Raw genomic sequence first — 26,156 nt, 5'->3', positions numbered from 1 at the left:
AATTAGAGAAAAAATCAATGAAAATTTATAAACCTCTCACCTGGCAAACTAAGAAAAATGAGAGAGGACATAAATCACTAATATTAGAAATGAAGGGGGAGACATAAGTATAGACCCCATATACATTAGAAGAATAAAGGAGTGTTATGAACAACTCTATGCCCATAAATTTGATAACCTAGATGAAATAAACCACTTCCTTAAAAGGTTCAGCTGCCAAATTCTCATAAGAAGAAACAGATAAACTGAATAGGTCTAAATCTATTAAAGAAATCAAGACAGCCTTCCAAAACTAAAAGTACCAGACCCAGATGGGTTCACTGGTAAATTCTACCAAACATTTAGGGGGAAAAATTATACCAATTCTCTACAGTATCTTTCAGAGGACACAAGTAGAAGGAATACTTAACTCATTGTATGAGGTCAGTATTACCTTAATACTAAAACCAGACAAACACATTATAATGTAACAGACCAATCTCTCTCATGATTCTAAATTAACACTTCTTTTATCTTGTTTGAGATTTATAATTATTATTCTATGAAAACAACTGCATTATATTTCCCTGTTAATGTATCTTTTTCTAATAACTCCATAAGCAATATTTTTCACTGCTGATCAATATTCAGGGGAGAACCAAGTAAATCAAGTGCAGAGAAAATTCTTATTGAAATACTCACTGATTTCTCAATTGAGAATCATTTATCCTTACTCTAAATGGATCCACTTTGAAATGTTTATCCTAAAACCTTCAAGTTTTTAAGTTTAAACATAAACTTTAAAAAAATCCAAGGTTTCTGTGACTACAAAAAATCCAAGGTTTTTATCACTACAAGTTCCAAATGATTAAACTGAAGCATAGCTACAAAAAAAAAAAAAATTTAATGGCATTTAGAGTTTTATATTAATAAATATAATCTACCTAGAACAATGAAAATAAAAACTATGTACTATTCGGACTGTACCAAGAATATTATTCTTAGTTCTCAATCTCATATTTTAAAGAGAGAAAAAGTCAAAAACTGAAGATCCCTAGATAACCTCAAAGGAAGATAAGTTATCTTGAAGTTAAATACTGAGAATAATCAAAGGTATTTAGAACATTTATCCTTACGAGCAAAGATTTAAAGGCAGATTCAAAAGAAGTCATAGGAAAAGGGAGAATTAAGAAGACAGCAAGCAGGTAAATTTAAGTCAGTTTAGGAAGGAAATTGTAGGAAACAGGGCAGTCTACTACTGGAACAAGAAACCTCACGGGTATGGAGTTTTTTAATCACAAGAGGTGCTCAAGCAGAAATAGTGATCACCTGAAGGAAATTTTAAATACAGTTCCTTAGTTCCTTCCACATGGACGGAGAAGCCTGGCAGGCTGCAGTCCATGGGGTCGCTGGGAGTCGGACACGACTGACCGCCTTCACTTTCACTTTTCACTTTCATGCATTGGAGAAGGAAATGGCAACCCACTCCAGTGTTCTTGCCTGGAGAATCCCAGGGACGGCGGGGCCTGGTGGGCTGCCGTCTATGGGGTCGCACAGAGTCGGACAGGACTGAAGTGACTTAGCAGCAGCAGCAGCATTTCCTTCCACAAAATTCACTGAATGACAACTACCTACCAAGCACAGTACATCCAAGAGTACTCTAACTTTGTTTTAAGATTTAATTATCTTAAAATCTAGAAAGCGGATGAAATGGTTAATTTTTAACGTACCTCTTTTTCCTCCTTCGATATTTTTACTTCATAAAGTCGTCGGAGATTTGAGCAACTATTTTGCTGTTGATCTTTCTTGATGTTTACATTTTCATAACGAGGTGACTTTTTCCTTTAAAAACCAAGAAAAAAAATTTATTCTCAATTTCAAATATATAAATGTCTATATAGGCTAAAAGAATATTTTTACACCAACATTTCCTGCTTAAAAAGTATTCCGTAAGATCATGTTATTGATGATAAACACATCTGGGTGTTGTTAAGCCAATATATCCTTAGTAAGTGCTAAGTCACTTTAGTCATGTCCAACTCCTTGCAACCCTATGGACTGTAGCCTGCCAGGCTCCTCTGACCATGGAATTCTCCAGGCAAGAATACTGGAGTGGGTTGCCATGCCCTCCTCCAGGGGATCTTCCTGACCCAGGGATTGAACCTGTGCCTCCTGAGTCTCCTGCATTGCAGGCAGATTCTCTACCTGCTGAGCCACTGGGGAAGTCCCAAGGGAAAAACAATTAATGCTACTTATATCACATAACAATCAGAAAAAAAGGCATAAAGAAATCTTTGAAAATGAAAAGGAAGCTTATTTTCCCTGAAATTTACACAACCTCAAGTGAGAATAATAAACCAAGTAAGCAAGGAGTAACAGCTCTGGAGTCAGACAGCCTGATGTGAATCCTAAGATTGCTACCTACTAGCTACGTGACCTTGCACAAATCGCCTAACTTCTCTAAACTTCAGATTTGACTCTTCTTCTGTAATTAGAAATATTAATAACCAATCCTCATGGTTGTAATGATTAGAGCAGATAATTATATGTGAAGTGTTTGGTGGCATACATTTTTTCTAATTCTTAAACAGAATTCTGGGGAAACAGTTTCACATTAAACATTTCCAATGAGCTATGTTGAACATAAGCAGATTATAAAACAGATAATAGAAAAACAAATGCTTAGGTTACATAATTTTTTGTTTACACATTACTATGAGTTAAACAATGCATAGAACATCTCAGTTCACTATTAAAGGCTGACTTCATTGATTTTTTTTACACGAAATTCAACAAACATTTTCAAAACCTCAAATAGTTTTATGGATAAAAATATTTATATTAGGGATATCAAAAGAGTCACATATCATTCAGGTCTGTTTCCCAAATTAAAAAAAAAAAAAAAAACTATAGGCCTATCTTTCCATTTAGAATAGTCAAATATTTCCATTTTTTAAACTTTTTGTTTTGTATTGGAGTATGGCTGATTAACAATGTGATAGTTTCAGGTGAACAGCAAAGGGACTCAACCATACATCTACATGTATCTTCTTCTTGTTCAGTTGCCCAGTCATGTCCGACTCCATGTGACCCCATAGACTACAGCATGCCAGGCCTCTTTGTCCCTCACCATCTCCCAAAGTTGCCCAAATTTATGTCCACTGCATTGGTGATGCCATCCAGCCATCTCATCCTCTGACACCCTCTTCTCTTTCTGCCCTCAATCTTTCCCAGCATCAGGGACTTTCCCAATGAGTCAACTGTTGGCATCAGATGACCAAAATCCTGGAGTTTCAGCTTCAGCATCAGTCCTGCCAATGAGTATTCAAGGTTGATTTCCATTAAGATTGACTGGTTTTATCCTCTGCTGTCCAAGGGACTCTCAGGAGTCTTGTCCAGCACCACAGTTCAAAGGCATCTGTTCTTAGGCACCCCACCTTCTTTACAGTCCAGCTCTCACAGTGTATGTGACCAATGGGAAAATGATAGCTTTGACTTTACAGACCTTTGTCGGCACAGTAATGCCTCTGCTTTTCAACACAATGTCTAGGTTTGTCATAGCTTTCCTGCCAAGAAGCAAACGTCTTCTGATTTCATGGCTGCAGTCACTATCCACAGTGATTTTTGGAGCCCAAGAGGAAATCTGTTACGATTTCCACCTTTTCCCCCTCTATTTGCCATGCAGTAATGGAGCCGGATGCCATGATCTTAGTTTTTTTAATATTTATTTTTAAGCCAGGTCTTTCTCTCTCCTCCTTCATCCTCATCAAGAGGCGCTTAGCTCTTCTTTGCTTTCTGCCATTAGAGTGGTATAATCCGCATATCTGAGGTTGTTGATGTTTCTCCCACCTATCTTGATTCCAGTTTGTAACTCATCCAGCCCAGCATTTCTCAGGATATGCTCAGCATATAAATTAAACAAACAGGGTGACAGCAGACAGCCCTGTCATACTCCTTTCTCAATCTTGAACCAATCAGCTGTTCCATACAGGGTTCTAACTGTTGCCTTTTGACCCGCATAGAGGTTTCTCAGGAGACAGGTAAAATGGTCTGGTATTCCAATCTCTTTAAGATCTTTCCACAGTTTATTATGATCCACATAGTTAAAGGTTTTGGCAGAGTCAATGAAACAGAGGTAGCTGTTTTTCTGGAATTCCCTAGTTTTCCCTGTGATACAGCAAATGTTGGCAATTTGATCTCTGGTTCCTCTTTCTTTTCTAAACCCAGCTTCATCATCTGGAAGTTCTTGGTTCGCATAAGGCTGAAGCCAAGCATTCAAGATTTTAAGCTTGACCTTACTAGCACAGGAGATGAATGCCACTGTCTGATGGTTAGCACAATATTTAGTACTAGCCTTCTTGGGAATTGGGATGAGGATTGAGAAGTATAATTACACTATACTTCTAGTGTAACTACACATATCTATGCTCCCCCAAACTCCCCTCCCATCCAGCAAGTACTTCCATTTTTATACTATATCAAATCTCCTAATTATGACTCAGTCAATAAACAAGAAGTAATAAAGAAAAAATGGTAGAAAATACTGACTACCAGAAGGAACCAAGACAAGTCCAAATAAAAGATACAGTGAAGGCAGCAAACCAAAGAGTAGACAAATTATGGAAATGATGAACTGTCTGAAGCAGTTAGGAGTGCAATCTATACGGATACATTCCAACTAGCAAAGGGAAAATGCAAACAGAAGAAAAAGAAGAAACAAGACAAATAACAAAGATAAAAAAGAAAGTAACATTTAAAAACTAGGATGAGAATGGGAGCAGGACAGGGCGAGAGAAGTAAAAGTGACTGCTATAAAGAAAATAGCAAGCAAAATTAGAGCAACATAATTAGAATACTGGTCATGCCTGAGGTACTCAGTTAGATGTGTACTGAAATGGATGGAAAACAACCATCACAGAACTACATACCCTAAAAAAGGGTTAATTTTACCAAATGTTAACAAAACCTCAATAAAACTGATAGCCAGGAAGACAGATAGGGAATCAAGCAGCCAAACTGAAAGAAGAAAGAGTGAAGTACTAACAGAAGTATTATGTCAAGGGAATGAGCACCATTAAGAGCATTCGACAGACTTTGCTTTATTTGGAATGACAAAGATTAAATTTAGATCCCACTGCTGTATATCGGAGAAAGCAATGGCACCCCACTCCAGTACTCTTGCCTGGAAAATCCCATTGATGGAGTAGCCTTGTAGGCTGCAGTCTATGGGGTCGCTAAGAGTCGGGCATGACTGAGCAACTTCACTTTCACTTTTCACTTTCATGCATTGGAGAAGGAAACAGCAACCCACTTCAGTATTCTTGCCTGGAGAATCCCAGGGACAGAGGAGCCTAGTGGGCTGCCATCTATGGGGTCGCACAGAGTCAGACACGACTGGAGTGACTTAGCAGCGGCAATCTGTGTATACATGTTAAGTTTATTCATGTTAAGTTTCTAGTGTAACTACTAAAAAATAAAAATACATGGTATATCTCCCGTACTAGGAAAATGAAAAAAGAAAAGGACAATAGAACAGGGTATAAATTCCCCCAAACAAGGACCACGTTTTATTCTTTTTATTCTCAGTTACTAAGTTCATTACTAGGTTATAGCAAGAATTCAAACAATGTCTGTTCAATGAATGCACAGCAGCAGGGAAGTTTAAGCAAGACTCTAAGCTATGTCCACTGCTGGTATGCACGTGCATCTGACTGTATCCAGCAAATTAACTGGAGGTAATCATTGTGGGACTTCCTGTGAGAAAATTCATTGTATGAGAGAGAAAGGATCAGGCACATAAGCTGGAACCTATTTAAAAAAAAAAAAAAAAAACTAAACCATGGAAAGCAGTTATAGCTTCTGAGAACATCATATTTATTAGTCAATTTTGCCCTCCATGGACTCATATCTAAGACCGTACTTGTGTCTAAGATAAGAGTAGGAAAAAAATAAAGACAGTTATTTTACAAGAAATGTATTTCCTAGTTAGACTTTGTAAATATTACCTTCAACCTAATGTTATGGCTCTGACTCAAAGTGAGAATGCCTTCTCAATCTATCATTAGTCAGAAGAATGGACACCAGAGCCAGGAACAAGATACAGAATCCTGGGATCACCTATTTTTATATTTTTCCTGAACTTTTGTCTATCTTGTAATTAAAGACAGCATATTTTAGTACTTAGACATATGGGCTATATATCAAGTTCTGCCACTGAATAGCTACATTATATTAAATATGTTATTTATTCTCTGACTCATTTTTCACTAATAAATAGACGTAACAATAGAAACTACACAGAGACTTGCAAATATTAAATGAGTTAATACATGTAAAACAGGTAGCACAGGATCTGGCAGACTGAAAAAGCAATAGTTTTCACATAGGTTAGCCTAAAATATAACATTTCTTTAAGTCTTTTATACTGATTTTTCCTTTCATAACAGCATAACCTAGTCTAAATTACTAGTAAAATCTACAGTAAAAGTATACTATTTTTTTACTTACTGGGTTATATCATACTGTCCAGGACCAGGCCCTGACGTTATAGGTAATTGGAGTCTTCCCAAAGAGTTGCCAAAATGTATCCCCTTGTATTTCAAAGTTGCATTGGAAAAATCCTTTTTAAAAAAAGGGAGGATGAGACATAGTTTATATAAATCATGAAACAAAGTTTAACTTTACTCAAGTCTAAAGCAAGGATAGCCTTAGTCAATGAGTTTCCCCTGGTAAATGCTAGAATCTTCTCTGATATAGGTTATCATGATAACTTAGATAACCTAAGTTATCGCTGTATCCTATTCCACTCCTAAGTCAACCAGGATTCCCAGAGAAGGACCTCTAGCTTAGCATGAAAGTGAAAGCTGCTCAGTTGTGTCTGACTATTTACGACCCCCTGGACTGTAGCCCTCCAGACTCCTCTGTCCACAGAATTCTCCAGGCAAGAATACTGGAGTGGGTTGCCATTTCCTTCTCCATCATAACCTCAACCAATACGAACAGCTTTGCTCTAGGCAGTACACTCAACAACCTAAATCCTTAAGGGTAATGAAAATCAGCTCCTTACCATTTAAATCAGGGAGGAAGGACAGAATTGCATGCTTTAGGGAAAGTCTAACACAGATGACTTAATTAAATAGAAATTAAATTAGAATTCAAACATCACCAACAGATACTAGATAATGTCTAATTACTTGATATTTAAGTTATAAGATATTCACATAAAATTTTCATATAGTAACAAATACACAACAAAAATTAAACTCAATTCATTTTATAGTTACTATTTGAGATCAGGATCAGTACTTTAACACCAAAGAAGTCATTTGTGACTTAAGAAATCAGCAATCATCTTCCTTCACATCCACTATAATAAATACATATATTTATTTATTTTATATATATAATATATATATATATTATATATATTATTTATAAATAAATATAAAAAAAATTAAGCATGACTCACTGAAGATTTTGTTTCAGAGAAGTTAAAAACACCTGCTTTCATTAGACACTAATAATATAATATGAAATAAGAACAGTAGTGTTTCTTATAGGAATTCTCTTATATTGAGTAAAAACATTAAAAATCATTTAAAAAATTTATAAAATCTTATTTTTTTAACTGATGTAAAGTTAAACTCTAGTCTATTTCACTTTTAATTCATATTTGTAAAAATACAGCTTTAAAATAGGCATGGATTATTAAAACAATATACAAATACAATGAATAAAATCCCAGTAACATAAACTTGTAGTTTAACTGCATAAAACAGCATGCCAGTTGTTCTAGGTGATCACTGCTATTCTCGAACAGTGGAACCAATCTCTCTCAATTACCATTATAAGCAATATTAATTAAATAAATAGCGATTAAATGTTAAGAAGACAAAATTCTAGTTCCGACTGGTGAATTGAATCAGATTCCCGTCAGAGCCTCAAAAGAAGAGTGTAAAATAGATTCAAATTATCAGTGCTGGTAAAGAATCCACCTGCAATGTGGGAGACCTGGGTTCCATCCCTGCATTGGGAAGATCCCCTGGAGAAGGGAATGGCTATCCACTCCAGTATTCTGGCATGGAGAATTCCAAGGACAGTATAGTCGCAAAGAGTTGGACACAACTGAAAGAATTTCACTCTTTTTTTCCTTCAGAAACTAAGAGAAGGTATCATTCACATTCACATTCCACTCCAAGGAATTTCTGGAAAATACAGCACAGCAGAGACTAGAACCAGAAAAAGACCTCGCTGCATGTGAAAGAAACCTCAGCTGAACCCTATTAATATTCCCAGGAAGATAGATACTAGAGGTAAGGACAGACTCATGGGTAGTGAGTACAGAGTAATTCTCAAAACTACTAATAACCTTCGAGATTTACTTACACCAGTGCCATTACGTGAAGTGAAGAAAGAATGCTAACACCCATTCCATTCCTGCCACAGATGGTTGGAAATAAACTGGAAGCACTGCCATTAGGCCCTAACAAAGACAGACTTCCTAGTTAGACAGGCATCACTCCAGAAAGGTGCCACAACAAAATTCAAAAATAAGCTGCTACAGCACTAAGATTTCCTACTATGCGAAAACATCTTTTATTTCCTAGAACTCACCACTAACAACTAGCCCTCAAATACTATAAAATACAAAAATCAATAAAACTACACTTTTCCTTTTACACCCACCTGACCTTAAACAATTAAACAGAGGCAAACACCATCTGACAGAACTTTGATGTTTGAATGAAATGAAATGGAACCTTTGTTGATTCTTTCATCACAGATGGTAATCTGAGACAGAAACTGAATTACAGTAAGTCTCCTTTCTTGGGGTGGTAGAGGATGTTGGAGCTGAGGGTATAGAAACAGGGAAAGTTACTAGCTATGTCCATATAAGATTCAGACATATTTTGGAATGTCTAGTGACATTCAAATCAACAGAACAAATCAACCAGAAGGTAAATGCAAAAACTAATCCTATGGGAAGCAGCTAATCATGATAATCCACATCCAGTAAGAAAATCAAGAGTGGCAATGCTTACTACTTCGTAGTCTTTTCTGTTGACTGAATTTGCCTTCTACAACACAATCCCCCAATGGATTTATGCCTGTGTTCTGTGGAGTGCAAAAGGACTATGATAAAAGTCTCAAAGATCTATTTCATTAAAACACTGGTAAACAGCACTGCTACTTTTAGACCCTTCTAGCTATTAGAGTATAACACAGAGAGAAGAGCATTATCACCTGACTTCACCTCAGCTCATCGTGCAGCTTTCACTGTGATGGAGTACATGGGCAGAAATGCCCAGCAGAGAGCACCATCTGGCAAGAGACTAAAGTGCCTGGGGCAGGAGAAGCTGTCTCAGTGGAAACAGACTTGTTCAGGAGCATAGTTGAGACAGCCCTTCTAGAAGCTTCTGCGAAGGAGAACTTTGAAGAAGGCTTCAGTTCCACCACATCAACAGGAGGAGACAATATGCATATATTTGAGTTACTAACATAACTGTGATGCTCTTTAGCACCCACAATCCAATGAAGCCTGGGAAAACTTGTTACATAAATAAAAAGGATTGATCCTTCTTTCCACTAGTAATATTTCAAACTGTAAGTCATCTTGCTGTGCTTAGCTAGTTGGTATACAGATTCCTTCTAACAAACTACAATGCAAAGAGCAGAGAAGTATTTCCCTTCTTCACTAGGGATGCTTAGCTTGAACACATTATGTAGTTATAACACTCTATAAAGCACCAAATCAAAGCAAGATGATGACATTATTATAAATAGGTTGATATATGATTCCCAAGCCCAGATCCTTGTCAATCCTAGAAGGAACAGAGCTATAAATAAAAATTAAAAGAGCTATCCCACCAATCTCTCTAACACATAGAGCTTATACCACTCTAGCACCTCTCGGATTCATTTTGATATTTGGCAAAACTAATACAATTTTGTAAAGTTTAAAAATAAAATTGAAAAAAAAAATCAAGAAAGGAAATAAAGGTAGTCAGACCATCCAAAGGCTTTGGGTCTAGTGTGCAAAGACAAACACCATAACACCTAGCAGAATAGCACAGAAAAATAGCACAGCCTGACATGACCAACAGAGCAGCATATGGTAAAAGAGGAGTCCTGCAAAAACCATGTTAGCCACTAGAGTAGCTACAAAGCAGCCTGTTCCTTTGGGTCAATGGCAACTCTGAAGACTACTGCACCCCAGAGGGCTTCAGAAAGGAAGAGCGCTGAGCCATACAACACTTTTTTTGCTAAGATATGTTCTAGACCACCTTTCAAATGAAATTACTTAATAGAGGCATGGATTTTAAAGTACATATACAGTTTTGATGTCAGAAAGAAAGTTTTCTCATTTGTGTTGTACTTTATTTTTACTTTGAAATAAAGCAAAATATCATAATTGTGAAGATTTTAGGCATAATAAGTAATAAAATAAATGTAGAACTCTCTTTTAATATAATATAGCCAGGTTAGATGTGCCAGATATTTTCTATTTTTCAGGCAGGAGTGTATCTATTGATTTGCTATAGCTTATAGATTTTTAAAAATAAAACTCATATTTTAAAACAGAGCATTTTGACAAACCATCCTTAACATTATATTTTTATAGCCTAAAAAATTTGAGGCTATAAAATTTGATAGCCAAAGAACTGATGCTTTTGAACCGTGGTGTTGGAGAAGACTCTTGAGAGTCCCTTGGACTGCAAAGAGATCCAACCAGTCCATCCTAAAGGAAATCAGTCCTGAATATTCATTGGAAGGACTGATGCTGAAGCCAAAACTCCAATACTGGCCACTGCTGTGAAGAACTGGCTCATTGGAAAAGACTCTGATGCTAGGAAAGATTGAAGAGGGGAGGAGAAGGGGATGACAGAGGATGAGATAGTTGGATGGCATCACCGACTCAATGGACATGAGTTTGAATAAACGCCAGGAGTTGGTGATGGACAGGGAGGCCTGGCGTGCTGCAGTCAAGAGTTGGACATGACTGAGCAACTGAATTGAACTGAAAAAATGTTAGTTTTATAGTAACTGCTTCAACATAGCATTTCAGGAGAAATTATAATCAAGTAGAATTAGGTCCAAGAAGCTTTCTTCAGGTTAATCATTGGGATTTTGCAGGTTAACTATTTAACAATTCTTAAAACTAATCCAACAGAAGGAAAGATTATGCACACACAAACATACTTAAACACACACACACCATTCAAGACACCAGCAAAATCCTTTTCCTGTGTATACACTGAAATTTATTTCATTTAAACCATGTGAACTACTTAATTCACTAACCTTTGCAGTTCTCACGTAAATGTTCAATTGGAAAATTAATTTAAAAGTCTTTTTAAAACACAGACAGAAAATAAAGAATAAATTGACATACTCTTAGTTCTGGATCACATTCTCTTTACGTCGAGATGTGTTGACAATACCGTCCTTCAAGGACATTGTTAACTTGTAAAATCATTAGCAAATAAAATATGACTTAATTGAAGCAAACTCAGCAAGGAGCTCCATTATTTTAAGTGAATGATGTAATATAACTTGAAGAATTACTGACTGCCATTTTCACTGACAGTGAAATAAATGAAGCGGCTATGAAACTTTCTCCTCATGTCTTTTCCATAATTAAGTGAAGAAAGAGAATTTGTGAAGAATTACACGTCCCAAGGTGCAGCAGTTCAAACACTAATAGCCTGCACTCCAGTGTGGCAGCATGCAGGTAGTTCCCAACATGTTATTATTAGCAAGTATGTAAGTGTCATAATTCTAGCCGCAAAACCCTGCTTGCAAAATCCACCTCTGAAAAGCAAATTTCCAATGGGCTCTTGTTTTTAAAGAGCCCAAGTTCCCTGGGCTCTTCTTTTTAAAAAGAGAAAGAAGTCAAGTTTTATAATTCAAAATGTTATACAAAATAACATACAGAATTTCCCTTTATAGATTAAATATAGCTGAAAATTATTTGGTGGCTTGAGTCTTATATAGCTTTTAACTTTACAGGTACTTCCATAGTTAAGGTATATAAAATACCTTCAGCAGATGTTATTTCAATGACTCAGTGAATAATCACAATAATTACCTATCCCTTGGATTATTTTCTCAATTTTCTATTAATATTTACATCTGGAAACTGAGCCCACATATAGTATAAGCTCACAAAGCAGCTAAAGAAATATACAGAATTATCAGAAATTTGGATAATACTTGAATTAACATTTCTACAGTATCAATTTGAAAATAGTCTGTGAGGCACCTATTTTTTTTTTTTTTGCAAGAATAAACAAGAAATTTAAGCCTCCAGCTACTAAGCTACTCCAGCTATGCTTTGTTGAATCTTCTTGAATTTTAACAATTATGTATTTAATTTATATGTAAATCTATGTTTCTACAAACATGTTTTCTTAAATTCAATCTAGATTTTTTATTCTAATAAATACAAGTTGAACTGACTCAGTAACTACTAAGACATGGCATCAGATAAATTTGACCTATTAAAATTATAAGTTTTCTTATTTTTCTCTTCTATAAATAAGAATTTAACCAAAAAGAAATCAAAAGTTATATGTTAATGTTTATTCACATGTGAAAAAGGTTTTATACACCTAGGAAAGCGTGGAGGCATTATTCAAGCCTTTTAATAGATGATATATTCTTCTGAAACAAAGAAATAGCATATATAAAACATACAATTTTAAAACAAGAATAACATTTTGAGATTTAAGACTAGAGAACTGTTTAAGCTGAGACCACGGACCAATGACTATTGTGAAAAAGAAATATTATTGATAATTTCAATGTACTAGATCAAAGTTTTCTCCCAGGATACATTAGATAAGGAAACATCATAAAGAGCTGAAGAAACTTGGTCAAAGACAAGTAACTATTAAGCAGAAAAGCAAAGAAAGAAACCCAGGCAGTCCAGTTCCATTACACTACATTTCATCATTGTCCTTTACCTTGGGCAGAATATACTTGTATCAGACCACAGGACTGCCATTCATTCCAGTGCAATTTTTACAGAACTATCTCCATTGTTCTTCTAAGCATATCTTACTCAAATATCTAAGATAATAGCACTATCTGTTGATGAAAACTCTTTTTATATGACTGACAGGATGATAGGCCAGTCAAGGCCTGGAAAACCAGGTATGGCATAGAGAGGGGGGCGCAAAATAACCTTGGGACAAAAAGGCCACATGGCCACAAAGAAATGGGGATTCTCAGGGTGCGAACAGGAGACGTACCTATAACCTCAAAATCCTTACTCTCCTTTTTACCAGAGGTAAGTTGGTTCTTCGTAAGTTTTACAGAGCAACCTATCAGGTCTTAGAATATCTGTATTTGAACATATAATGTATCTCTATTATGTTCCACAATCAACAGAAATTTTCAAAAAAGAGGAATTATAAACCAAAAATAAAATCATACCAGCTTGTCTATTTACCTTCACCTTTGTATTTTAATTCTTTAAATAGAATTTGAGCTATTATCTAATAAACTTTCATTTCATCCTGAGGAACTTCAGTACTAGAAATAAAGTCTATAGGTTTCTGTTTACCTGGGAATCTTAATTTTGCTTTCATTTTCAAAGAATTTTTCTGCTGACTATAGAATTCTTGATTAACAATGATTTTTATTTAAGCACTTTGAATATATCACTTCACTGCCTTCCAGCCTCCATTTTCTCTGATAAGTAAGCTCTTAGTCTTCTTAGGGATTCCTTGTCATGTCTCTCGCATCTTTCAAGATTTCTCATTGTCTTTGGTATTCAACATTTTGTGTTATATCTTGCTGTGCATCTCTTTGAATTTATACTACTTGCAATTCATTGAGCTTCCTGTATGTGCAGATTATTTTTCATCAACTTTGGGATGTTTCCAAGCTATTATTTCTTCAAATATTCTCTCTGCCCTTTTTCTTTCTTTGACTCTCACCATGTTTATGTTAGTATGTTTGATGTTTCATGTGTTCAGCTGCTCAGTTGTGTCTAACTTTTTGCAATCCCGTGGACTGTGGCCCACCAGGGTCCTTTGTACATGGAATTTTCCAGGCAAGAATACTGGAGTGAGTTGCCATTTCCTACTCCAGGGGATCTTCCTGACCCAGGGACTGAACTGATGTCTCTTGTGTCTCCTGCATTGGCAGGCAGATGCTTTACCACTGCACCCTGGGAAGCCCAAGTCCTTTATTTATTTGACTGTATTTAAATTAGCTGATACAAAGACTTTATCTAATAGCCAGTCCAACATCCTGGCTTCCTCAAGAACAGTTTCTAACAATTGCTTCTTTTCCTGCATATGGATCATACACTTTTTGTTTTTTGTATGTCTCATAATTATGTTGTAAACCAGACATCTGAGATAATTCAATGAGGAAAATCAAAAATCAGAATCTCCCTCCTGCCCCTAATTCTGTTTTTGTTTGTTTTGTTCTATGATTTTCCTGAAATAATTCTCTAAATTCTGCATTCTCTGTCATGTGTGTTCACTAAAGTCAGTCTGGTTAGCTAATTGGCCGGGTAATGGCTGGACAGGGGTTTTTAATGTCCTTCCAGTAAGCCTCCAACCTTTGCAGACATGCTGTGCGCATGTGTTAAAACACACCTTGAACATTCAAGTTGGCAGTTTATAAGTCTGTCTGAGCTTTCACTTCCCACTTGTATAGAACCGCATGGTCACATAGAGGTAAGAACTTTGTACCTTCTCCAGTCTCAAAATGGTTTTCAATCCTGAAACCATTTTCAGTCTTTTACAAGATTAAGCAAATAAGTAACTATACTGAGAACAGTGTGAGCCAGGTTATGTGAGAGAAGGGAGATCAAATATGGCAAAGGAGATACTGGAATAAACATGTGGCATTGAACTGGAATCAGATCAATATAAGCTCAAAGTTTTTAATAAGTAATAAAAAGTACAGATTTATAACTCTGTCCATTGAGATGGCCTAGAAGGAATGATATCCTAAACATACCTAGTGTACTGATATTGTTTTGAAATATTATTCTCTACTAAAAAAGTCGGGTTCCTTGAGGAAATGACTGATTTGAACAACTGGGGCAGGGAAAAAACAAAATGGGTCTGGTGCATTTTATTGTGCCATAAAATAAAGAAATGCTCAATCAATGTCAAAAACACAATAAGCAGATTTAAAGAGCTCCCAAGGGTCAAACATTAGATAATTTTAACTTCAAAATAAAAAGTGAGAGCAGTAAATTATAACCTTTGGAGTAAAACAGGAATTTAAGAACCCATACTGATATAAATACATAAAAGAGAAAGAACATAAAGCCATTCTTTAAAATGCCAACAAAAAATGTTAAAAGAAAATATAGAATTAGAAAACCATAATTTAATAAATATCACAATAAAATTGATTCAGGCATCATCAATGGATGTTAAACAGGTGAGAGTTTGATAAGGAACAGCATATATATTCATTCTTAAAGTAATTTTTCCAAAATATTTATAATTTTTAAAAATAGTAACTTTACAGTAGATAAAACTAGAAGACACCCCCTCAAGTTAACATCACCAATTACCAGATAAGTAAACATCCTATCCCTCTTTATGTGATACACTGATACATCACTTTCATTCCAGCCAAAAAGATAAACTTATCCTAATCATGATAAAACATACACAAATCCACAATGGAAACATATTCTACAAAATAAACACTCCGTACTCTTTAAAAAGTCAAGACTACAAAACACAACGAAAGACTGAAGAACTGTTCCCAATTAAAGGAATCTAAGGAGACACAACTAAATGTGGCTTATAATACTAGATTAAGACTCTAGACCAAAACTCATTTTTAAAGAACTTCATTGAGATAATTAGCAATACTTTAGAAATACTTATAGATTAGATGATAGCATTATATGAATGAAATTTTTCCGATTTTGATCATTATTGTGCTCATAATAGAGATTCTTGTTCTTAGAAATTCTACATTAATGTATTTAGGTATAAAGGGGCATAATGTTTGAAATGCAGTACTCTCAAATTGCTTAATGAAAATACGGATAGAAATAAATATGGAGGAAATGACAAAGAAAATGTAATAAAGTGTTAACTGCAGGATCTAAGTGAAAAGTATAAGTAATTACTTGTATTATTCTTGTTACTTTTCTCCCAATCTTAAATTTTTTCAACATATAAATTTTTTTTTAAAAAGAAATTCACTAACTGGGAACAATGAATAAAATAGATAAAATATATTGATATAGTTAAATCTAGAAAATACAGCATTAAGTGAAATAGGAAGCAATCTACATACCAGATGATACCATTTACAACAATATTTGTTATTTAAATGTAGTAAAGATTCAAAACATGGTCCACTGGAGAAGGGAATGGCAAACCACTTCAGTATTCTTGCCTTGAACCCCATGAACAGTATGAAAAGGCAAAAAGATAGGACAGTGAAAGATGAACTCCCCAGGTTGGTAGGTGCCCAATACGCTACTGGAGATCTGTGGAGAATAACTCCAGAAAGAATGAAGAGAAGGAGCCAAAGAAAAAAACAACACCCAGTTGTGGATGTGACTGATGATGGAAGTAAAGTCGGATGTTGAAAAGAGCAATATTGCTTAGGAACCTGGAATGTTAGATCCATGAATCAAGGCAAATTGGAAGTGGTCAAACAGGAGATGGCAAGAGTGAACATCAACATTTTAGGAATCAGTAAACTAAAATGGACTGCAATGGGTGAATTTAACTCAGATGACCACTATATCTACTATGGTGGGCAAGAATCCCTTAGAAGAAACAGAGTAGCCATCATAGTCAACAAAAGAATCCAAAATGCAGTACTTGGATGCAATCTTAAAAATGACAGAATGATCTCTGTTCGTTTCCAAGTCAAACCATTCAATAGCACAGTAATCCAAGTCTATGCCCCAAACACTAATGTTGAAGAAGTTGAAGTTGAACGGTTCTATGAAGACCTACAAGACCTTCTAGAATTAACACCCAAAAAAGATGTCCTTTTCATTATAGGGGACTGCAATGCAAAAGTAGGAAGTCAAGAAACACCTGGAGTAACAGGCAAGTTTGGCCTTGGACTACAGAATGAAGCAGGGCAAGGCTAACAGAGTTTTGCCAAGAGAACGCACTGGTCACAGGAAACACCCACTTTGAACAACACAAGAGAACACTCTACACATGGATATCATCAGACGGTCAATGCCAAAATGAGATGGATTATACTCTTTGCAACCAAAGATGGAGAAGCTCTCTACAGTTAGCAAAAACAAGTCCAGGAGCTGACTGTGGCTTAGATCATGAACTCCTATTGCCAAATTCAGACTTAAATTGAAGAAAGTAGGGAAAATCACTAGACCATTCAAAATGAAGTCACTCAGTTGTGTCTGACTCTTTGCGACCCCATAGACTGTAGCCTATCAGACTCCCCCATCCATGGAATTTTCCAGGCAAGAGTACTGGAGTGGGTTGCCATTTCCTTCTGCAGGGATCTTCCAAACCCAGGGATTGAAGCCAGGTCTCCTGCACTGCAAGCAGATGCTTTGCCATCTGAGCCACCATTCAAGCATGACCTAAATAAAATCCTTTACACTTATACAGTGGAAGTGACAAATAGATTCAAGGGATTAGAGCTGATAGACAGAGTGCCTGAAGAACTATGGACAGAGGTTCGTGACATTGTACAGGAAGCAGTGATCAAGACCATCCCAAGAAAAAGAAATGCAAAAAGGCAAAATGGTAGTCTGAGGAGACCTTACAAATAGCTGTGAAATGAAGGGAAGTGAAAGGCAAAGGAGAAAAGGAAAGATATACCCACTTGAATACAGAGTTCCAAAGAATAGCAAGGAGAGATAAGAAAGCCTTCCTCAGTGATTAATGCAAAGAAATAGAGGAAAACAACAGAATGGGAAAGACTAGAGATCTCTTCAAGAAAATTAAAGACACCATGGGAACATTTCACACAAAGATGGGCTCAATAAAGGACAGAAATGGTATGGACCTAACAGAAGCAGAAGATATTAAGAAGAAGTGGCAAGAATACACAGAAGAACTATACATAAAACATCTTCACGACCCAGATAACCATGATGGTGTGATCACTCCATCATGAGCTCACCTAGATCACTCACCTAGAGCTAAACATCCTGGAATGTGAAGTTCAGTGGGCCTTAGGAGGCATCACTACAAACAAAGCTAGTGGAGGTGATGGAATTCCAGTTGAGCTATTTCAAATCCTAAAAGATGATGCTGTGAAAGTGCTGCGCTCAATACGCCAGCAAATTTGGAAAACTCAACAGTGGCCACTGGAAAAGATCAGTTTTCATTCCAATCCCAAAGAAAGGCAATGCCAAAGAATGCTCAAACTACCACACAATGGCACTCATCTCACACACTAGCAAAGCAATGCTCAAAGTTCTCCAAGCCAGGCTTCAACAGGACATGAACCGTGAACTTCCAGATGTTACAGCTGGATATGGAAAAGGCAGAGGAACCAGAGATCAAATTGCCAACATCTGATGGATCATCAAAAAAGCGAGAAAGTTCCAGAAAAACATCTACTTCTGCTTTATTGACTATGCCAAAGCCTTTGACTGTGTGGATCACAACAAACTGTGGAAAATTCTTTAAGAGATGGGAATACCAGACCACCTGACCTGCTTCTTATAAATCTTCATGCAGGTCAAGAAGCAACAGTTAGAACTGGACATGGAACAACAGACTGGTTCCAAATTGGGAAAGGAGTATGTCAAGGCTGTATATTATCACCCTGCTAATTTAATTTATATGTAGTACACCATGCACATTTAATTTATATATTGTACACCAGGCACAATGCTGGGCTGGATGAAGCACAAGCAGGGAGAAATCTCAATAACCTCAGATATGCAGATAACACCACCCTTATGGCAGAAAGTGAAGAGGAACTAAAGAGCCTTTTGATGAAAGTGAAAGAGGAGAGTGAAAAAGTTGGTTTAAAACTCAACATTCAGAAAACTAAGATCACAGCATCTGGTCCCATCACTTCATGGCAACTAGACAGGGAAACAATGGAAACAGTGACAGACATTATTTTCTGGGGCTCCAAAATCACTGCAGATGGTGACTGCAGCCATGAAATTAAAAGACGCTTCCACCTAGGAAGAAAAGTTATGACCAACCTAGACAGCATATTAAAAAGCAGAGACATTACTTTGCCAACAAAGGTCCATCTAGTTAAAGTTTTGGTTTTTCCAGTAGTCATGTATGGATGTGAGAGTTGGACTATAAAGAAAGTTGGGCACTGAAGAATTGATGCTTTTGAACTGTGGTGTTGGAGAAGACTCTTGAGAGTCCCTTGGACTGCAAGGAGGTCCAACCAGTCCACCCTAAAGGAAATCGTCCTGAATATTTATTGGAAGGACTGATGCTGGAGCTGAAATGCTAATACTTTGGCTACCTGATGTGAAGAACTAACTCACTTGAAAAGACCCTGCTGCTGGGAATGATTACAGGTGGGAAGAAAAGGGGACGATAGTGGATGAGATGGTTTGATGGTATTACTGACTTGATGGATCTGAGTTTAGTAAGCTCCAGAAGATGGTGATGGACAGGGAGGCCTGGCGTACTGCAGTCCATGGGGCTGCAAAAAGTCGGACATGATTGAGCAACTGAACTGAACTGAACTAAAAGATTCACTGTTTACTTTTGCAAAGGGTGACAAAAGCAGGGAGGGAACTTGGGCAGGGTAATAATTGTAAAAATATATTTTTTAAAAAATACAGGCTTCCCTGGTGGCTCAGACAGTATAGAATCCACCTGCAATGCAGGAGACCTGGGTTCCATCCCTGGTTTGGGAAGATCCCCCGGAGGATGGCATGGCAACCCACTCCAGTATTCTTGGCCTGGAGAATCCCCATGGACAGAGGAATCTGGTGGGCTACAGTCCATGGGGTCATAAAGAGTTGGACGCAATTGAGCAAGCAAGCACACATTTTAAAATATAGCTAATTGAAGTGTAATAAAATTTTATTATGTATTATATGTGATGGTAGGTACATGGTTATCTGTTTTTATGTTTTTACTAGTCAATGTGTAATTATATAAATTACAATAAAAATACTTTAGGAATAAAAACTTAACAATTCAAAGTATCTAAGACTCTAAAATGCCCCAGTATACCTGTTACCAAAAATTAAATGGTTTCACAAGGTGCTTAAGTCTACACCCAAAAATGGAAACATGTTCAAACATTAGAGAGTACTGGGAATAAAAGCTAAGCCAAATTCTGAATATACCTTTTCTTTGCCCAAGATGTCTCTTCAGCCTCTCCTTAACTGTACCCTAAATTTGCCATTTTCCTCACTAGGATTACTTCTTCCAGATCCCGTAAAAGTATAAAAATACAACAGATTCAAAGCACAATGTGCTTCAGTCTTGTAATGAAGTAAAACCAGACATATCTATATTCATGGATAATGCATACATTTCAACTGACTGAATGAAGTTTTTGCTCATTTGAAATTTAAAACCTGGATAAGATGGATCTGCTATATTATGTTTGATATTTTAAATCAGAGAGAGACTCCTTATCTTTTTTAATGATCACTTATGAAATAAATAATGCTTATTAGATTCAAATTCTGTCATAGGACTTCCGTGGTAGTCCAGTGGCTGAGACTCCACAGCCCCAAGGTAGGGGGCCTCAGTACAATCCCTGGTCAGGTAACTAGATCCCACATGACACAAATAAAGATCCCACATGCCACCACATGGTACAGACAAATATTTTTTAAAAACAAATTATTTTATAAATAAAATGCTTTTTCCCTTTCAAATTCAGGAAAAGAATACCTATGTATTGCATATGCTTATACAATGCAGCAGAAGACTTTTAGTAAGTTAAACCTACTTCCTCTTTTTCTGGAATATAGCTAGACTATATTTCCCAGACTCCTTGGCAGTTTATATTATACCTTTATATTATGAGGTATACAAACGTAATATAAAGTTCGGTGTGCCCCGAACTCCCAGGCCTAGCCTAGAAAGAAACCCACGAGCAGTTCTTTGTCCTCTTTCCCTTCTGCAGGATGGATGCATATGACACCAAGACCCTTGGAGATGACAGTAACATGAATGGAATAAGCCTGTGTTCCTGAATCTATACGTGGAGGAAAGTCTCTTATCAACAAGAAATGCCCATATGAATGAGAAAGAAAAAGAATTTCTACTGTATTAAGTCAGTGAGATTTGGGGGTCTATTTGTTATGCAATTAGCGTTACCTTAACTAAAACATGCAAAATCATAAATGGTCTTCCAACTGTCAATGTGAAATGTACTATACTTACAATTTGAGGCTTATAGTATGCTGGACCTAGGGTGCTGTCACCGGCAGGTGGTAAATGTTTTATGATACTGTCATCCTCATTAATATCATAACCGTATGACCGTCCAAAAGGAATTGAAGGAACATAAACACTTCTGGAAACTGTAAGTGCCCTTGACATTTTCTGTTAAAAAAAAAATGATACTATTTACTCAAAGACAAGAGAAGGAATGAATAATAAAATATTAAAATTTACAACAGACAACTATTAAATATTGACCTCATGAGTTTTACAATATAAATCAAAAATGTCTGTAAAAGTAATTTAAAAGAGTGAATTCAAGTCTTCATAATATAAACCAAAATTTAATCAAACTATTATTAAATAGTAACATAACCATAATACAAACCAAACTACTGTTTAAGCCACTATTAGAGGTAAGGAATCTCTCTCACTTGGCTGTTTTTTATCTTGATTAGTAAAGCAAGTATTAGTGATTTCAAAAATGGGCATTAATTTCTACAGTCATATCAACAATCAGCAATTCCAAGTGGAATTGCTATGCAATAATAGTATCTGCCAGGCCAAAACAAACTTTACATTTTTCTGTAACATTTCCTGGCTTCATTCCTTCCCAGCTAAATCATCTTACCAGTGCCCTATTAAAAATCCTAATTTTGCAGACTATGTAGCAAGGAAAATATCTGATATAACGTTAAATGGAAATCAAAAATATAAATTAAAATTAAATTTTTGACTATAGCTATTTAAATTATGTAATATTATATGTCAGTGTATAAAGTCATATGGCTTCCCAGATGGCTCAGTGATAAAGAACACACTTGCCAATGCAGGAGATGGGGGTTCAATCCCTGGGTGAGGAAGATCCCCTGGAGAAGGAAATGGCAACACTTTCCAGTATTCCTGCCTGGAAAATCCCATGAACAGAGGAACCTGGCGGGCTACATACAGTTCATGGGGACACAAAAGAGTCAAACACAACTTAGTGACGAAAGAACAACTACAATAAAGTCATATACATATACAGTTTAACACTAAAAAAATTAACAGAATTATCAGTGTTAAGAGTCAGAAGTTTTCAGGTGATTATCTGTTTTTTCAGAATTTCCTTTAATGTAAACTATTTTATAACTTAAATAAAAACAAGAAGGAGTAACATATATTAGAAATATTAGTATAAATATAGGGCCTCTCTGGTGGCTCAGATGGTAAAGAATTCACCTGCAATGCAGGAAACCTGTGTTCAATCCCTGCATTGGGAAGATCCAATGGAGAAGGGAATGGCAGCCCACTTCAGTATTCTTGCCTGGAGAATTCTATGTACAGAGGAGCCTGGCAGGCTACAGTCCATGGGGTCACTAAGAGTCAGATAAGACTGAGCAACTAACACACACATCTGGTATAAGAATATCAAATAAAATACTGGCATTTAAATGATTTAGTCATCTGAAAATTTACTTATTAAGAATATACTGATCCTCTGGAGAGGATATTGCAATCCTATGCTTCAAAACAAACCTCTGCTATAAACCATCTCCAAACTATGCTTTCCCATAATACATCAGTCTTCCTTTAAATTCCTATGGCACTTAATCACATGATCATTCACTTAGCATCTGTCATATTTCATCTTATATTATTAATGATCTATATATTTCTCTCTCACCTAAATTTTAAGCTTATTTATTTCAGGAGTCATGTTTCAATTTTCACTATATTATTAACAGTACTTAACACACCTCTATATACAGATGTAAATCACTATGGCAACTTTTAAAATCTCCTTTACTTCTTGTTCACCTCAGACACTGGAAGAGATTAGACTTTTATCAAAAGCAAAAATGAAGTCAAATGTTAATACAGGTAAAAAACTAAAATTTGTAAACAGAGTATTCATTTAATTATGAACTACATATGGATACTAATAAACCAGATAATTATCACCATAAGGTTTTTTAAATGTACTTATCACATAAAACATTATACCATTTCTACATTACTTTAACTTTAAAAAAAAGTAATTAGGAACAGAAATCAAAATAGCAACATACTGACTGAAGACGCTCTTTAGCCTGCAGAGTTTTCCTGTTCACGACAGCCAATGTTCCAGGATAAGATCGATCATAGCTTGCTGGCCCTGGACCATCTGAAATAAACTTCTTAAAACGCTTTTCCCGGTTTTGTAGACTTTGGCCTCCTTTTATATTACACTAAATTGGACAGGAAAAACATGAATTAAAAGAAACACTTTTAAATCAATATCTATTTGATAAATATTACATATTAATATGAACATTATTAGTTTTAAAACTCAGCCTGAGAAAGTTAAGGCTCTTGACTGAAGACAGTTCTCTAATGAGACATTAATAAGAAAGGATGACAATACAGCTGTCAGTTTTAATGGCAAACTCAAACTAAAATTTGCTGTACTTTGAACACTCAAAAAGAATGCAACACTCAGTTTTAAAACAGATATCAAAGATAAAGGAATCTCCAAAGTTATGGAGCAAGAATAAAGAGTGCATGTTTGTTTATAGGTCTCTGGAGAATTTAAACCTCTGAAATGAGATAAATTCTCATACTGCAGGGGGGAAGAAAGCCTTCCAATCTTGTTTAGGATTAATTATTTTCACGAATAACACTTTGGACATTTCCAGGGATGTTTATGCAGTTTTACTGGCAACAGTTTGGTTTTATGCTCAGATTAGTTCTAAACACTGTTTATTGCAGGGAGAGTCCTGGAAGATTCCTTGTCACAAGATTCTCCATGTCACATATCTATTCTCTAGAATCAGAAAGTTATCAACTGGCTAAAAGCCAGCTAATTCAAATAAAATTCCATCATACTAGTTTCAATAAAGTCACAGATCAGTCATTTCAAAGATGATTCATATTCATAGTTGTTGGCATCTGATTGATCAGATATGTTTTTTTAAGTTATTAATTTACCAACAGACTTTTTCACACGATGTGTTCATGTCAGTTGTTCACAATCACTATTGACTGAGCATATCTCTAGTTTGCACCTTATTAGGCTTTATTCAGTGTTTAAGAAATACACAAAAGAGTTCTTTTGGTAAAAAAAAAAGTCAAATTATTCTTAGATACTCAATTCACTACTTGATTACTGATTTAATAAAATCACAATTCCTATGTTTAAAGAATTTGGATCTATAATGGTAGACATTAATGATTTTGTAAAAAATTTAATAAGTTAAATTAAAATATAAAATCATATGAAGAGAAGATCTCCAAATTTTCATTCTTTGACAGCCATTAGTATAGTCTCTAAGATCTGACATTTCAAACTGAATTTGAATTTATATTGAATACTTCAACAGAAGTTTAGATAGCTCTAATCTGATTTTTTTAACTGCATACAAATTAACCAGGGTATGTTTCATATTATTCATAACTACCAATTCTACAAATTTCACAAGAGTTTACAAAGGGAACTTCCATACATTAGATAACTGAGTCAAAATCATATTACCAAGTAATAACACATTTTATATAAACACGTGTGAGAAAGCGGTCTTAGTCTTTCTTGAGAACTATGCTTTATCTATGTGCTATGGTTATGTGATGAATTATTATATTGTCAGCAATCTCTCAACACTATAGGAGGCACAGTCTCATCTAAAGTGTGAACCTATGCACTGTATCACACATAGATAGCCTATCATTCAGCTCTAATGAGGTATATCTCTTCAATCAAAAATAAAACCTAGATTTGGAGATCTCTTACTAGGCCTAGTTAATGAAAAATAAGACATAAACTATATAAGCACGGGAAATAGATCCCCATATCTAGAACCATTCTTCTCTCTGTGTGTGTGTGTGTGTGTGTGTTAGTCACTCAATTACGTTCGACTCTTTGCAGCCCCACGGACTCTACACCACCAGACTCCTCTGTCCATGTGATTCTCCAGGCAAGAATATTGGAGTGGGTTACCAGTTCCTTCTCCAGGGCCATTCTCATGTAGGAAGGAAGGAAATGGTATCTACCTTGCAGAAACAGGTCTAATGCTAGAAGACAACCAGAAAACAGTGAAATTTGTACTGAATTTTTGGAATGGGAATCATCCTAGGAAATAGGATATGAACAAAACAAAGTATGTGACTTAATGGGTTAATTATCAAAGGATCAGAATTGCACTTTGTAAATTTATTTCTTCTGCTTCTTTTATTTTCTTAATTTTCTTTGTGTTCTTTTCTACAAAGCAAATGTCCTTTATGTTCTTTGCTACTTTTCTTTTCCTCTTGAAAAAAATTTACATACTTCAGATATGCTAAAGGAAACTGCTTTGCCTATAACTGGCCAAGAGCTATAAAGGCAAAAATTATGCCCCACCTCCAACTTTAGAATAATGGTCACAACCATAGCCAAAGTGAAATGACCATAAGAGGAAGAGAGAAACAGAGAAGACCAAATAGGGGGAAAAAATTTCAACTCCTAAATCTTCTGCCTTCATAAAAGCTTCAACTTTTCTACAAGTATTCTATTGCTACATTTAGCAGTGGAGGCAGGCCCTCACAAATACAACCCACATTTTGGGTTTTTTAACATTTCATTTGAAGTCTTCAAATGATATTTACTAACTGCCCATAGAAAGCAACATTTCAATCTATGCTTCCAAAAGAAAAGTATAAAAATAAATTACCAAATATACCCATTAATTTCCAGTAAGATTACTCCTTTATTATCTAATATATTATTTACATAACATGTAACCTATGTCACATTACAAACATGTTTCCTATTGTTGTTTAAAATGAAATGACTTTTATTTTTCAAATAGTATGATAAATTCACGCTTCTTGAACTTCTAAAAGTTCTACCAGAATTTAACTTAA

The 26,156-nt window shown here is 35.7% G+C and overlaps 1 protein-coding gene across 3 annotated transcripts in view; it reads right to left on the bottom strand.

The window, feature by feature from the left end:
* The window catches only part of STPG2 (sperm tail PG-rich repeat containing 2), a 636,844-nt gene that overhangs the window by 593,831 nt on the left and 16,857 nt on the right, over positions 1-26,156 (bottom strand). For 2 of the 3 annotated variants that reach the window (XM_061419604.1, XM_061419605.1), the window contains exons 3-6: positions 23,351-23,509; positions 21,300-21,461; positions 6,487-6,599; positions 1,710-1,821 (exon numbers count right to left, since the gene is read on the bottom strand). In XM_061419604.1, the coding sequence (XP_061275588.1) occupies positions 1,710-1,821; positions 6,487-6,599; positions 21,300-21,461; positions 23,351-23,509 (546 nt within the window). Of the gene's footprint in view, positions 1-1,709; positions 1,822-6,486; positions 6,600-21,299; positions 21,462-23,350; positions 23,510-26,156 lie in introns of those variants that run through there. The other variant, XM_061419606.1, reaches the window with a different exon arrangement.

This window comes from Bos javanicus, chromosome 6, assembly GCF_032452875.1.
Source record: "Bos javanicus breed banteng chromosome 6, ARS-OSU_banteng_1.0, whole genome shotgun sequence".
Taxonomy (NCBI): domain Eukaryota; kingdom Metazoa; phylum Chordata; class Mammalia; order Artiodactyla; family Bovidae; genus Bos; species Bos javanicus.
The sequence above is the reverse complement of the archived record's forward strand: the minus strand, read 5'-3'. Positions and strand labels throughout refer to the sequence as shown.